General features: G+C 45.3%; 8 protein-coding genes across 8 annotated transcripts; 5 read left to right on the top strand and 3 right to left on the bottom strand.

Annotated features, from left to right (window-relative positions):
- Nucleotides 1-564: 564 nt before the first annotated feature.
- Nucleotides 565-1,451, top strand: N7478_005937 (alpha/beta hydrolase; the record flags this gene model as incomplete). Its single annotated transcript, XM_056922151.1, has 3 exons — nucleotides 565-631; nucleotides 699-1,081; nucleotides 1,137-1,451. 3 exons carry the CDS (start codon nucleotides 565-567, stop codon nucleotides 1,449-1,451), a joined length of 765 nt encoding a protein of 254 aa, XP_056780188.1.
- A 1,008-nt stretch (nucleotides 1,452-2,459) lies between these two features.
- N7478_005936 (uncharacterized protein) lies at nucleotides 2,460-2,889 on the bottom strand (the record flags this gene model as incomplete). The annotated part of the gene is made up of 2 exons (XM_056922150.1): nucleotides 2,460-2,759; nucleotides 2,812-2,889. 2 exons carry the CDS (start codon nucleotides 2,887-2,889, stop codon nucleotides 2,460-2,462), a joined length of 378 nt encoding a protein of 125 aa, XP_056780187.1.
- Nucleotides 2,890-3,766: 877 nt separating this feature from the next.
- On the top strand, nucleotides 3,767-4,237 carry N7478_005935 (GFA family protein; the record flags this gene model as incomplete). The annotated part of the gene is made up of 1 exon (XM_056922149.1): nucleotides 3,767-4,237. One exon carries the CDS (start codon nucleotides 3,767-3,769, stop codon nucleotides 4,235-4,237), a length of 471 nt encoding a protein of 156 aa, XP_056780186.1.
- Nucleotides 4,238-4,423: 186 nt separating this feature from the next.
- On the bottom strand, nucleotides 4,424-5,258 carry N7478_005934 (SDR family NAD(P)-dependent oxidoreductase; the record flags this gene model as incomplete). Its single annotated transcript, XM_056922148.1, has 2 exons — nucleotides 4,424-4,740; nucleotides 4,793-5,258. 2 exons carry the CDS (start codon nucleotides 5,256-5,258, stop codon nucleotides 4,424-4,426), a joined length of 783 nt encoding a protein of 260 aa, XP_056780185.1.
- Nucleotides 5,259-6,558: 1,300 nt separating this feature from the next.
- Nucleotides 6,559-8,403, top strand: N7478_005933 (putative GABA permease; the record flags this gene model as incomplete). The annotated part of the gene is made up of 5 exons (XM_056922147.1): nucleotides 6,559-6,640; nucleotides 6,717-6,777; nucleotides 6,848-7,065; nucleotides 7,127-7,969; nucleotides 8,036-8,403. 5 exons carry the CDS (start codon nucleotides 6,559-6,561, stop codon nucleotides 8,401-8,403), a joined length of 1,572 nt encoding a protein of 523 aa, XP_056780184.1.
- A 2,288-nt stretch (nucleotides 8,404-10,691) lies between these two features.
- N7478_005932 (uncharacterized protein) lies at nucleotides 10,692-11,438 on the top strand (the record flags this gene model as incomplete). The annotated part of the gene is made up of 2 exons (XM_056922146.1): nucleotides 10,692-10,887; nucleotides 10,951-11,438. The coding sequence occupies 2 exons, from the start codon at nucleotides 10,692-10,694 to the stop codon at nucleotides 11,436-11,438; spliced, it is 684 nt and encodes a 227-aa protein (XP_056780183.1).
- A 516-nt stretch (nucleotides 11,439-11,954) lies between these two features.
- Nucleotides 11,955-12,979, top strand: N7478_005931 (GAF domain-containing protein; the record flags this gene model as incomplete). The annotated part of the gene is made up of 5 exons (XM_056922145.1): nucleotides 11,955-11,957; nucleotides 12,071-12,175; nucleotides 12,281-12,285; nucleotides 12,408-12,804; nucleotides 12,869-12,979. The coding sequence occupies 5 exons, from the start codon at nucleotides 11,955-11,957 to the stop codon at nucleotides 12,977-12,979; spliced, it is 621 nt and encodes a 206-aa protein (XP_056780182.1).
- An 899-nt stretch (nucleotides 12,980-13,878) lies between these two features.
- On the bottom strand, nucleotides 13,879-14,610 carry N7478_005930 (uncharacterized protein; the record flags this gene model as incomplete). Its single annotated transcript, XM_056922144.1, has 1 exon — nucleotides 13,879-14,610. The coding sequence occupies one exon, from the start codon at nucleotides 14,608-14,610 to the stop codon at nucleotides 13,879-13,881; it is 732 nt and encodes a 243-aa protein (XP_056780181.1).
- Between the last annotated feature and the right edge of the window lie 57 nt (nucleotides 14,611-14,667).

Below are 14,667 nucleotides of genomic sequence, written 5' to 3'. Positions count from 1 at the left end.
GTAGAGTGTGATAGTATCTAACTGTGGGTAGTTTAGATCCTTGCTCCGAGCTCGCTCATGAGGATCGTCTTCCAAGAAGATATATTATCTTAGCCCCATAATTTTTCCTCAGAGTTAAATGGTACTAATCAGGACGATAGTTGCTAATCTTGGAGGCAGGGAGGGTTGCTGCTTTGACGATGCTGCAGATGCTAGGATAATGCATAAGACCGAAAAAAGTTATCAACATGGGCTGACTTTACTGTTTTGTCAGTTCTATGACGCTATGTTGTCTGCAGTATCCTAGGTCGTTAAGGAAAATGGGTATTTTAATCCTAGTTCTGCCAATACGTGCCAATACTAGTATGCCAGCATATGCATGTGTTTGTGTTACCCTCCATAACATAAGTACCTCAAGTGCTGCGTCATAAGAGTAAATAATGATATAATAAATATCACATATATAATCGTAGATTTCCCACACAACCGCTGGTAGGTGCTTTCAAGTTGATGGATATGACGGCCACGATAACTTGAAAGACCCATGAAAGGTCATCATTGTGTCACCCTTCCTGGTCAGTAAAAATGGCCTCGAAAGAACTTGAACCACGATCCCCATCACCATCATGCGCAAAGATTTTGATGCTACACGGTATATCTCTTGTTCCTGTGTCCTATATTATATATTGTGGAAAGAGATTAACAAGGATTAATTCCAGGAGAAGGCCAATCCGGTCAATTCTTTCGGTGCAAGACCGAGTTTCTACAACCTAGTGTCAGAAGCATGTTGCTCAATTCTACATGCAAAGATACGAGCCAAAGTCCATTCAATGAGGTCCGGTTCTATTATCCATCAGGTTTGCTACCCGATAACCCTGATACTTCTCCTGATGAAAAGGCCCTTAAGAGGACATGGGGATACGGTGATGTTGAATTAGAACGCATCCGAGGTCTTGAGACCACTATTGATTACATTCTACGCTTTCTTGATTCCCACGGTCCGTTCATTGGTATTATGGGCTTCTCTTCGGGAGCTATTATCGCCGCTACGGTAGCGTCTCTGCTGGAGAAACGAAGATCTATCGGTAGTTTGCGTTTCAATGTGAGCCCCTGAAGATGGCCCTAATAAAGACCATAACTAACAGTCCCTTTCACAGGCAAGTCATCCATCCTTGGACTTCGTCGTCTCATTTTGTGGGTGTCCTTTGGAGCATTCTCTCTACAAGCCATTATATAATCCAAAGATTGAGACACCAACTCTGCACGTCATTGGCACTATAGATACAACGATTGATGAGTGTCAGTCTTTACGATTACTGGATTATTGCACAGACTCCGCTTTGCATTATTTCTTTGGTACGCATCATGTCCCCCGATCGGTGGATTTCTTGGACGCCTTGACTAGATTCTTTGAGCATGTCTACAAAGATAAAGAAGGAGAGGGTGATGAATGGGAAGATTTGGACGACTGATAGTACAATTATGGAACCTTTTTTCGGTCAACCTTATTTACTCTCGGTTTGCTGAAAATATTGGAAGTAACCATCTTGATTTGCTATCATTTATTTTATGTCAGTCTAGTGTACATGGCGATTAAGAGTCGTAAATATTGATAAAGCCTCATTCGATGCTGTCTGATGTAGGCGATTATAATCGAACATCCTAGGATATCAGTGCTTACGGCTTCATGACGTAGAAATATCCAACAGTGTGGTTCCAATACAGTCTAGCTTCCAGAAAAGATAGCGTAAAGCTGCTTTCTCCACATATTTTGGCAACTTCTTTCAGTCACCATCTTTTGACGGCCTTAGCAGCATGTTGTGTAACGTGGCCGTATAGCAGCCACTGGGGTGGCACTCAGGTCTCTAGTAAGTCAAAGTTTATATAGTACACGGGATAGTAAATATTGTAATAGGGAGAGACGTCTTTCCAGCAGTAGTACGGGACATACATGTATGCTAAATTAACCGTAGATAGTAGTCAAGAAAAAACACTTTTATACCTATCTGATAATACCGCCAGGTGCCCTCCCCTCGCTAGCACTGGATGCGTGATTGGTATTATGCTGGTAGTTCCTATGCTGGAACGAACCGTGCACACCGCTACGCTTACATGTGTACGCCCGGGCGTCTTTGATAGGTAGGGTGGTCACCCGTGAGCACATCCCGAACCTGATGTCCCTAGCTTCCTTCAGAACGCTACATTGAGGCTCGTACCAGCTCCGTCAACGGTTATTGGAGATTAACAAGGATAATCCTACTTCTATCAGGAGCTATAGGTAACTTTCCAAGGTTAAGTAGTTGATATAATTATATGGTCCGTATTCAAAGTACTACAACACTGTATGGTTTCCAAGGTTCCGGTAATATTTAACCTAATAGTACTAAGATACGCCCGAAGAAAAACATACAACCTCAATAAACAGCATTTAAATGAAATACTATACTGTACGACTCTAAAATATCATAAAGCAGACAAATTCAAACCTTTGCTATCTTATCCTCCGCATTTTGTGCTTGCCTTTTCTCCCATTCCTCGAGGGTGTGGCGCGACTCCGCTGCACGCTCTATAAGGGAGGCATGCAGGGCCTGGTACACGCCGTCTTCCTCTGGAAGGTTGACGAGTCGCTTCATTTTATGATCAAAACATAAAATCCAGCTACTCAACTCAGCAGTCAGTGCGTTCTGAGCCACCGACCAAATTGAATAAACAAATTGAATTCTATCTGAGCGTACATCCAAAATACGAACACCGGCAATGAGCTTTGGTAGTACCAAAGCCTTGTTGCTAGCTTTATTTAAATCTTGAACGAAAAAAGTAGTATGGACTTACCAGGTCAGGGTACTTGACAACCCTTTTGATCTTCGTTGTGTATTGGTTCGTCATAAGACCGATCCCACGACCTGACATGAATTCGGAGAATTCACCTCAGTTGATATTGGAACGACTCAAGGAGGCGTAAGAAGCAGATTCCAGCGTAATGCACGTAGGTCTGAGCAGTAACATGTCCGAACGGGTCCTGTTCATCAGCCCAGGAGATTGGGTTCTCACTAAGAAGGCTGTATTCGATCCCCTGTTCCGACATGGCGTGAATAGTTGCTTTCCGAAGCGGCTCATAAGGCACCTTCCGATCTGGGTGCCGATAGGAAGAGGCATCTAAAGGAGAACAGTGCCGTGCTATGGCAATGCGCGAGAGGGAACCAGGGTAAATTGTTTTGCTCTCATATTGGCATGCTTCAGGAAGAGCCAATATTCTCTCGCAGAAATTGGCGGAGGCTCCAGATCTCTACTTTGATGATGAAATAGATATCCTCTACTGGACGGATCGAGGCGAACTACCTTTTGGAAACTCTCTGAATGAGTTAAAGTTTGATTCACTTGACCCGCCCTCTTGGGATCCAAGAAAGCATAGAATTTAGCTCGCAACTTCTATGACTCTATTGGCCTCGTGGTCGACACAGTTGAGAGGTATGCCTATGTGGCGGATATGGGAGGCAGCATCTACAAATGCAACGACTTGGTTGATGGTGGTAAAGAACGAATTTATCACGATGAAAACTGCGCGTTTTCTGGAATTATCAGATGCGATTTGTGACGGACAAGCAAATTTAGTATATGCTCTTTCAAAATACCGCAACTTTTTCAATCCTACCTAAGCAGACCGAATCCTTTGTTACATCGGGTAGATCACTCCGCTCAGAGCTTATTCCTTGTCTGTACAACACCCGCCGACCCCTCACCCCGCAGCCTTGAATCAACACCTACAGATCTACCTTCCACCACCACAATGGGAATGAAGGGCCGCTGCCAGTGCTCCAAGGTCGAGTTTACTACTCCAACCGACAAGCCTCTCGCGCTCTATGCCTGCCACTGTACAGAATGCCGCCACCAAAGCTCCGCCGCGTTTGGTATCACCGCAGTCTTCCCCTATTTTGACCTTCCAACATCAGCAGCCGGTCTTGTCGGTAGCTATACCCGTACGACAATCAGAGGAAGACAGATGGAATGTATCTTTTGCAAAAGTTGTGGAGCGAGGATACTCCATCGTTTCCATGATGCGATACCGATACCTGGGGAACAGCCTAAGCCAACTTCTTCAACCAATGTTAAGGGCGGGTGTCTTGAGGGTTTAGATAAAGAAATGATGAAAAGTATTGTGCATATTTGGACGAAGCATGCGATTGTTGATATTCCTGAGGGGTTCGAAAAATGGGACGAGGCACCTCCAAAGGCGAATCCATTGGATCCAAGTCGTTGAAGTGATTGATTTTTCTACAGGCCGTGAAAAGAACAACTGCTACAAAATAAGAGTGTGCACATAATCCTAAAAAAATGGTTTTCATTATCACAAACTTTGTCAACTGCAATAGACCTCATCACACGCAAAGCAAAGCCGCTTGATGTAACCTCGAAGGGTAAAAGAAACTAAAGGAAAACCATATGCTTAAACAATAGAGGTCCAGCCATTGTCAGCAGCAATGCAAGCTCCATTGACAATACCGAATCCCTTCCCAATACTCAAGTTCAAACATAACTCAGCAGCAGTATCCACTTCACACAACGGAACACCGATTGCTTCCCTAATAGCTGCAGACTTTTGGAAGCCCTCCACATTCACACCTGATTGCATCGACTCGAAAATATTCGTGTGCATTCCACCCATCATCAGAGCATTGCAGCGAATGCCCTTCGTACCATAGAAGGCAGCAGTATTCTTAGTCAATCCAACAACACCATGCTTGCTAGCAGTATAAGCGGCACCTACAAAATATCAGAATCCACCCAAAGACTAAAAAAACAGAGTTTAACATACCAGCAGCCCAACCTGTTTGTCCAGCCACAGAGACAATATTGATAATTCGACCATCTGGCACTGACTGTGCCAACATATTGCCAACCGCCAGTTTACTCAGAAGAAACGGCGCCGTAAGATTAATAGCCATTACTCGATTCCAAAGTTCAGGGTCCAGATCGCCGACTGGATCGAATTTATCCATGATACCGGCATTGTTCACGAGGATGTCGATCTTGCCGAATGCCTTGATTATCTGTTCGAATAGACTCTCCACCTCATTTTGGTCGGCGATATTGGTTTTGATTGCCTTCAGTGTTCCCTTAGGTGATAGTTCGGTTGAAGTCTGTTGTAGACGTTCATCATGGATGTCGCAGATGACCACGTTGGCGCCGGCTTCAAGGTATTTGGCTGCAATCGCTTTTCCAAGACCACTAGCACCGCCCGTGACAACGGCTGTTTTGCCGGAAAGGATTTGTTCTGTCATTAATGGAATATAGGAAATATTTGACTTTCGAATGTGATTTTGAGGTGGAATAGTGTGTGAGTAATTCTAAGTGGCACCTGGGGACCCCAGTTTTATCTAATGTCCTGTCCAAGCCGACGGAAGCTTGCGTATCCGTATTCCGTTAGGTTTTATCTTTTATTCTCTAATGAAGTATCAGATTTACTTACAGCACTGGATCGCTGGGCCTAGCGGGGGCATTTTATCGGACCACCCGTGGAAACTACAATTGCCGAGCGATGACTTTTGGCTACTAAGCCACAACATTTTACTACACTACGTAGGGATTAATTCCCAGTATGTTCCGAGAATCCAGGGGTCTATGTGTATACAAAGTTGAATTTTGTGTTTTATTTGAGTAAAAGCACCACAATGGCCATGGAATCTAGCATGTTGAAAGTGATGGATTTCTATACTTTAAGGTTGTCAATCATATGCAAGGTATTAGATTCAAGCTATGATAATTCGCCACGGCCCTGTGCAATACAAAATCCTCCCTTAGGTGCTAGCAACGAAGAAACACCACTTTAATCTTGGCCGGAAGCTTGGTCTTCCGAAGCCCTATACCCTATCTCCTAATCAAGTAATAACTTTACTAGCCACTCGGGTCAGCGCTAGAGACCATCCGATTGGGCTTATCAGAGAGTACAATAAGTACCTAGATTTGAGAACCAATTTCGAAAGTCATGTCTACAGCAAACGATAAAAGGGCATGGAAATCCTCCCTCCAAAGACATATCAGATCATGATAGGCAAATGAAAGAAATTTCATCGTAAAAGCTTACGGCCCTTGCGGTGGCGCCCTCCTATATTTGCCGTTGAGCCGAAGCTAAATCAGCAAAGGCAATTAGAGGAGATACCAAGACCTGTCAGGGCCTGTGGCTTTCTTATTACACAATATCGAAGACATATCTACCCCACGAATATCGATGTTCGCTTTGGAACCACAAAAATGCCAGACAAATGACAGTTCCTACAACCACAGCTTATCGGCGCCCAGCCGCCGGTCTTGAAATGCCCCCGCAAAAGAAGCCGAGAAAGTTCACTCTCCGCCCGGAATTGGGAGACCGGCTCCACTGGCATCGCTGAGACCTTCTCAATCAGGTAACCGGCGTGACCATCTATCTTATCGTGTCTTTGGGTTCTCCATGGGGTCTCTGGAAAGTATGGGGGGAGGTAGGAAGTACTCCGATGCCTCGTATCTTCTTAAAGGAAGAAATTCGCATTCGTGGAGTGAAATATTGTCTGCTTTCAGAAGATTCGAAAGCTTCTCCTAGCCACCATGTTGAAAGAAGACGAAACACAGGTGTTTAACGGCACCACTAGTGAAGATGTTCGTTTGGAGAATCTGGGTTATGAACAGGGTAGGTCAAATTCTCAGCGACTAGTACCTAGTACTGGTGTAGGGATTTCAAAGCACATACTAACGGTTATATCCAGAGCTCAAACGTTCTTTTGGTCTGCTTAGTATGATTGGTTTTAGTTTTAGTGTTGTGACATCGTGAGTATTGGTCACCCCCTGGCTCACGACAAAACAAAGCTTATAAGGATCAAAGATGGACGGCTCTTAGTGGTGTTTTCATTGTTGGCGTCAACTCGGGTGGCCCACCAGTGATGATATTCAGTTTTATTGGTGTCAGTCTTTTAACCCTCGCGGTCGCTATCCCCATGGCAGAAATGTGTTCCATGTACCCTGTTGCAGGTGGCCAGTACTCTTGGGTTGCTGCTCTGGCACCTCCGAAGATTGCTCGGGGCTTATCATACATCGCTGGGTGGTTCATGATTATCGGTATGGCTCACGATCCCGCTTTATATTATAAATGGAGATACTAAAGAACAAAAAATTATAGGCGTGCTTGCAATGGGTGCGACAAACAATTCAATTGCGTCAAACTTCGTGTTGGGAATGGCAAACCTGGTGTTCCCCGAGTATACCATTGAAAGATGGCAGACAGTTCTCGTGGCTTACCTAGTTGCCTTCGTCTCAGCTGCTGTCAATCTCTGGGGATCCCATTTACTCCACCGCATCTCGAAATTTATCCTCATATGGAATGTCGGCTCCTTCGTCGTCATCACCGTCACGCTCCTCGCAATGAACGACCACAAACAGTCAGCCTCATTTGTATTCTCCGAATTCGAAAACACAACGGGCTGGGGTACTGGGATGGCTGCAATCATTGGTATCCTGCAGGCCTGCTTTGGAATGTGCTGTTATGATGCCCCCTCGCATATGACAGAGGAAATGAAGTCTGCATCAAAAGAAGCCCCCAAGGCTATCGTCCTCGCGGTTATCCTTGGAGGAGTGACTGGATTTATCTTCCTTCTCACCCTTTGTTTTTGCATTGGTGACATCTCGGCGGCTGCCAACACTAGCACTGGCGTTCCTGTTATCCAGATCATCTACGACTCAACGGGTAATAAGGCTGCAACCTGTATCTTGACCAGTTTGATCACAGTTATTGTCATGGTTGCAGGAAACAACATTCTTGCTGAGGGATCTCGCTCCGTCTATGCATTTGCGCGCGACAACGGATTGCCTTTCTCAAAGGTCTTCAGTAAAGTCAACGCCAAGACCCAGGTCCCAGTGAACGCCGTTCTACTTACCCTTGTTGTGCAACTAGCTCTCGATGCTATTGAGTTCGGCACAACAACTGGATTCGAAACAGTCATTTCTATCTCAACAGAAGGATTTTGTAAGCTTCATACTCAATATACTCAGACAAATATGAAACCAAAAGGCGCTAACAAAGTTTTTCTAGATCTATCATATGCTATGGCTCTCGGTAGCAGATTGCTCGGGTATTTCTCCGGCCATGTTACCAAAATGGAAGGCCCATATGCCTTCTCTACTCCAGTATCAGTTGGGTTGAACATTATCGGTCTTCTATTTCTACTTTTTGCCTCTATCACTTTCAACTTCCCCAGCACATACCCCGTTACCCATGAGTCGATGAATTATACGAGTGCCGCTATTGGTGTCATTGCCCTTATCAGTCTTGTTACATGGGTTACGACTGGAAAGAAAAACTTCACTGGACCTGGCGCAGTAAGCTTTCTGAAAGGGCATAATACAGCCCAGGATGGAGCTCGCCCTGCTGGTGCGGAGGTGGATAAGAAGGGAAGCTGAGAGCAGAAGACATTTGTATAATCGTTGCTAGCATTATATTAAGATAATTTGGCACTGTACTATATTTATGCCGTCAATCTAAGAGTCTCTTATCTGAGAAATTATAATTGTTCAAGGGCATAGTGATGAATAGAATCTATAATTTTGCATTGCCTATTGCGTAAGACTTTTGAGAGGCAAATTTAATTTTCCGTTACGTGTTGTTTATAGATAAGAGTCACAGTGACGAATATCGTGCTTCGGTGAGTTCATTGTTCAAGCGCACTGCATTATTCTGTCAAATAGAGACACAACCCTAGAGGATCGACATCCCAGAGAAATCACTTCAAAGCGCTATGATGAAATGTGCCACGCTTTTAATCACAAAAAGAGCTGACAGCAGATTCATGAGCAAAGAACTGTGTTGATCCCCCGCCCGGCTGAATCGGATATTTTTGGACGGTATTAAAACAGATTAATTGTATTTATTAGCATGAGAAGAGTCAAATACCCAGCGACTGCATTCGTGTATCACTGGTCTTATACTTCAAATTGGGAATATCCAGACCAATTGGAGTATCAAGGCATGCAGTGATACCATCCATGATGCCAATCTTGATAAAAAAGAGCACACAGAGGTGGGTAGACTACATAGTCTGCTCGAAAATGAAATGATTGGCTCTCTATTCTTGATCTACCAAGATCTCATGCACCCGTCTTTAATTGGCATTAGAACACACGAGTCTCCGCTACATTTATGCATAGCAGCGATAACGAACCGACCGAGATTTTGCCGAGAAAATGTTCAATTTCAACAAATATTGCCATATTTCCTCTACTACTAGTATTATCTTATACAACGTGAACCTCGAGTGGTCCATCTGAGTCTCTGGGGATACGAGGCCAGAGACTGCCCAGCATTGGCGTGTATACCGTGACATGAACCACATAACTAGCCAAATACACATGTGAGAGGCAGCCCGAATACATCATCAAGAATTCACGAGCCAGTAACACCCAAGTATCTAATGTTCGAGCAATGAGAAAGTTCTACCCCATACACAGGTTGCATGAACCACGACAATGCATGAGTTCTTACACTGTGTAGACAAACCAAAAGTCTGACGTTGTGCATCAATCTGATCTCATATCGAAGCCCCAAGATTCGCCAGTCCCCTACGATGCAGATTGTGTAACCCCAAAATGCTGATCTCACAAACGCCCATTTAGGTAAGGCTTGATGGCGAACGGGGCCCCTAACATTCGCCATCAGTCAGAGCAAAAGCATGGCCCCTTAAAACTGAACAGGAATCAATCAAACCTGATAGTAATCAATCTACGGAGTAAAATCATCCAAGTCCAGGTCAGATTGCTTCAAGAATGGGGCCGATCGAAAAAAAACCCCCATCACCCCATAAAACCCCGAGTTCCGTGCCCGAAATAAAAATCATCCACCACACCAAACCAAATGCAGAATGACGTCCGGGTACTTTCAAGGCACTGCATGGGCCCGGTGAACGCTAATGATAAATCACAAAGTCGGTAAGGATCCTCTGTCTTGCCAGTTGTATAGGGACAAGTAGCGGTCTAAGTTTGCGCTTTAGCGGGATCAACCTGGGCCCATTGGAACCACTGAAGGGGGGCCTCGATCCCGAAGTGTGGACCCCGCTTAGCCCCCGTGGGTGTCCAGTGCCACTGCCCAAGATCGTAGAAATCAGGGGGGGCTGGAGCCCGAACAGAAACTAGGTGGACTAAATCTTTTGGGTTGATGCACGAGGGTTCGTGAGAGAAGCGGTATGACGAGTGGATCCACCAATAAGCACATTCTAGAGTGTTGATCGTGGCACGATTCTTTGCGGGTGCCCCGTAGCTCTGTGGGACAGCCCTAGGGGTCTTGAAAGATGAGAAAAAGAAGCGACTGGTAGAATTAACTCCGTAGGGGAATTGTGATTTGACTCCTTTTCTTTTTACATTTTCTTTTCTCGTCTTGATTTCTCTCGTTTGGTCAACTCGTGCATTACTTCGATCTGAGGCCGTGCGGGCTTTGACACCTTGCGCTTGGATGTTAATGCAGTATCACCACACTCTTCTTTTCAAAACGAATTCATCCAGTGAATCCAAGCGGACCAAGCTTAATCGGCAAGATAAAAAAGTGAGTGATAGCAGGTCGAACCTCATCTGGGAGACTATGATTTCTATGTGTTCCTGATAGCACACCTATCGGGACGAATGCAATTATATCGGTCTCTTTGTGAGAGATCGCATGAGAGAAATATCACTGACTCAATCAAATCAATTTCAGCAACAAAATGATCGCCTGTTTCTTCTTAGGCAGCATGCTGGCCTACGGCCTAGTGATGACTGTCTACCGACTTCACTTTCACCCTCTCAGCAAATTTCCCGGACCAAAAGTCGCATCTATTACTGGATTATACGAGATATACTTTACGGCATGGGGGGCTGGGTCATTTGAGGAAGAAATTGATCGCATGCATCAAATATACGGTAGGAATCGAGCATCAGTGTTTTTACTGCTGGGAAGGAGTCGTGACTGATATATTGGAACAGGACCCGTGGTTCGCATTACTCCTGATGAAATTCACGTTCAAGAGCAATTTTACAATACCAACTATGCAGATGGTTTGATCAAAGGTACACGAGTCTTGGACTTTGGGCGACACCAACCAGGGCGAGCCTCGAGAGCTCTACAGAGCAAGAAGCGATCAATCTCACGAGCACGATCAATTTTACAACTCGAGGTTCTTCAAATCATCCATGGTTTGGTACAAAAGCATCAGTCATACCGATTTTTCGGTTCTCGGATCCAGTCGTTCATTCCCCTGCCTGAGCTGCATGAGGTTCGCATTGATCTCTCCGACGAGAGCGATCTAGAGGATGGCCATCACCAGGTTGTTCGTCGGTCATCGATATCAGGACCTCAGTCTAAATCAGACATGTTTGAGAGCAGCGATCAAGAGAATTCCTATTTGCCAGCAGTCAATGGGCAGGCGCTTTACTCGACCTTGCAAAGCAGCGGTCGCAGTCTACCAATTTGAGCATAATACCGACCTCAAAGGGTTTACCGAGCCAGTCAAAAAGCAAATATATTAAAAAGAAAGCATTAAAAAAAATGCAAAAATCTGGAAACTGGCAGACATCAACCTCACAGGTTATATGGTACATGGTTTGGTCAATGGACACACACCAGATAGATGACTTGGCTCTTGAGACTTTCAACATTGAGATATTCTTGACAATCGAGTCTTGATTGCGTTGAAAGAGAACAAAAACAAAGAAAAACAAAGTCGAATTGCCTCAAACAAGGAAAAAAAACACTCTGGTCGAGCACAAACAAAGGGAAGTGATAATGGCGCAACCAAGCGCTGCACGGTCCCTTTTGTTCCTTGTCCCTTGGGCGGAGCTTGTCCGACCCACGGTTTCCCCACCACAATCTCTCTGGCACCTTCGGTCTGCTCTGTTCTTCAATTTTCTCTGATCTCTCTTCCTTTTTACCTGGACATATTTTTTTCTCTCTTGTTCTCTTTCTTTCTACTCATCTATACACATCAATCATGGTATGTTCGCGCCCCCGCCGATCGATCTCCAGTTTTGGCCCCCTCCAGATCCCCGTTGATCGCTGCAGGTCTTGACACTAAACCTAGAATCGAAGCTAACAATTCATTTCTAGCCTCACGCCGATTCTTCCTACTTTATGCCCGGTGCCTCTAAGGCCGATGTATATGAGCAGGTGCTCATGCAAGCAGAGGGTCTTCTTAGCGGACAACGCAATTGGGTAAGTCATCTCGCGATCGTGCACAATCGCAGATCGCAAATTGCGACAAAAATTCCTGTCGCAACCACAATTGAAGAATCAAACAGCTAACATTCACCAAAACAGGTCAGGTAAATACTTCATCCTCCTCATCTTTGGCCATGCATTTCACATGCTTCAACTCTTCCGCCGTCAACATCACAATGTCGCCACTTCCAGAGCTTCAGTGACTAACCCGATTTTGATTCCTCAGCAACTTCTCCAACGTCTCCTCTCTCCTTTGGCACGCATACTCCGCCCTTCCCTCCCCTTCCTCCGCCGTCAACTGGGCCGGCTTCTACATTCGCGATGACAAATTCCCTACCCTCGCCTCACCCATTTCCTCCCCGCCACTCCCAAGCGCCGAGGGCGTCTCCGGCGTAATCATCTCCACCACATACGCATCCCCCGAAAACCAACTTCTACTCCTGGGTCCCTTCCACGGTAAACCCGCTTGCCAGCAGATCCGCTTCGGCAAGGGCGTCTGCGGCACAGCAGCTGCAAGCCAGAAAACAATTGTCGTACCGGATGTCCTCGAGTTCCCAGGCCACATTGCATGCGACGCGGATAGTCGTAGTGAGATAGTCGTTCCTATCATAGTCAGGGGAGAGGTGAGTTATTGCTCTCGAATATATATGAGTTTATAGATTGAACAAACTGCTAACTGGAGGTTAGACTGTTGCTATTATTGATATTGACTGCGCACTGCCCTCTGGATTTGATGACGAAGACAAGAAACACCTCGAGAAATTGGCTAAGCTCTTGGCTGATAGCTGCGACTGGTAATTGGGATAGGTCCAGGTGTTGGTGGGGATATACTTTATGACCCCTCCCCTACCTACCTAATTTTACGTGTTACGCGTGATACGATTGAGATTTATAATGAAGGATAGGGAGCAAGATAAAGGCATTCTTATGTCCTTGTCTCTTTCCGATGAAAAGTTCGGGTTCGATGTATAAGATAGCATGATGTAAATTGATTTCATGAAGATTATTTCCATACGGAATGCGGACATGTTTTGGACTTGTAGTGCAGCCTTGGAAGCGAGAAGCTTGGCAGGGGATTATTTGAAACCCCTGGCGCTGTAATTGCTAATGAACTATGTACTGCGTAAGCTCTAGACAGGTACGACTCCACTACAAAGAAAGTCAGTCAGTCGCTTAAAGCTCCTATGAAACCTAAGATCGGCATTGCGGGGAATCGGCGCAGGGACCAGGAATCCTGGCGAAGCGACAATGCGCGTCTGAGCGTTCTTTAGATTGAAACCTGGAAACTTTACTAGGAAGATACTACGAGAGTCGATGTCACTGTTTAGGTATTATGTCGCAGTCATCATGCAGGTTCGTTTATCTGATAGCCATCATCTAGCCACTGAACATATCTTCATTAGAAAAGCAAATAAACGATAGGATTGAGATCAATACTAGCTAGAAATAAGCGGTTACACAAGTTCAGTATGTAATAAGAATTGGAAACTAGATCCAAATCTGTGGATCTTAATACGGGGTGCGTGATACTATACAGTGGAGAACTTGAAGCATGTCGCCTTTAATATACTAGCAGTGGGTACATAGGGGTAAACCAATTTAGCTGAAGCTCCAATTTATGATATCGAACATGTATTGAGTTTACAAAGCTCAAGAAAATAATAACAATCGAAAAACACACAAAAGTACAGAAAGATCTAAAACCCAACAGTAACCTGATACCCACCATCAGTCTGAACAGTCTCAAACCCAGCCGTCCCAACACAATCCCCATACTCATAAGGCTTATCCACACTCCCCGAGTTCCCAGCCGAAGTAGTAGGATTTCCAAACGTAACCTCCGTCTTCGGCAAATCACTACAAGAATGACTAGCAGCCGAGTTCCAAGGATAATATTCCACAAAGCCGACCTGCGAGCCTTCAATTCCCCCCGCCCCATCAGGCAAAGTATAAGAACCAATATGCGTCTCTGTTCCCGAAACAGCATCAACCAGTGTTCCGGTCCAAGTAGTACCGGCAGTATTCTTGATGACAAGATTATATCCATCGGCATATGTGGCATCTACATCGACGGCACAGCTTACGCCGGCGCCTCCATCTGCGCCATTACTGCAGTTGCTATCGTCGGATGTAGTGCCGTTTATGAAGCTTGAGAAGGCGGCGTGGACGACGGATGAAGAGCCTGAGTCTTCGCGTGGTTGGAGACCTGTGTAGCCTACGTCGGATTCGCCGACGAAGTTGAATTGTTGGGCGAAGTAGAAGCCTGAGACGTGGGGGGCATTAGGCATTGAGATGGGGAAGGTTATGTCTTTTAGGCCGGTTGTTGGGACGTCGGATACGCTCCATGATAGACCGACTAGGGCTTCGGAGGCTTGGAAGATTGAAGCGAGTAAGGTGCTTCGGAGGAGAGAGGAAGTAGAGGTTTTCATCTTGAATATCGGGTCTTGTTCGATTGGATAGATTGGCTTTTGGTTTGCTTTTTTTCT

Source organism: Penicillium angulare (genome assembly GCF_028827245.1).
Source record: "Penicillium angulare strain IBT 27051 chromosome Unknown utg000004l_segment0_segment0, whole genome shotgun sequence".
Classification (NCBI taxonomy): Eukaryota; Fungi; Ascomycota; class Eurotiomycetes; order Eurotiales; family Aspergillaceae; genus Penicillium; species Penicillium angulare.
Note: the sequence above shows the minus strand (reverse complement) of the source record. Positions and strands in the feature narration are given on the sequence as shown.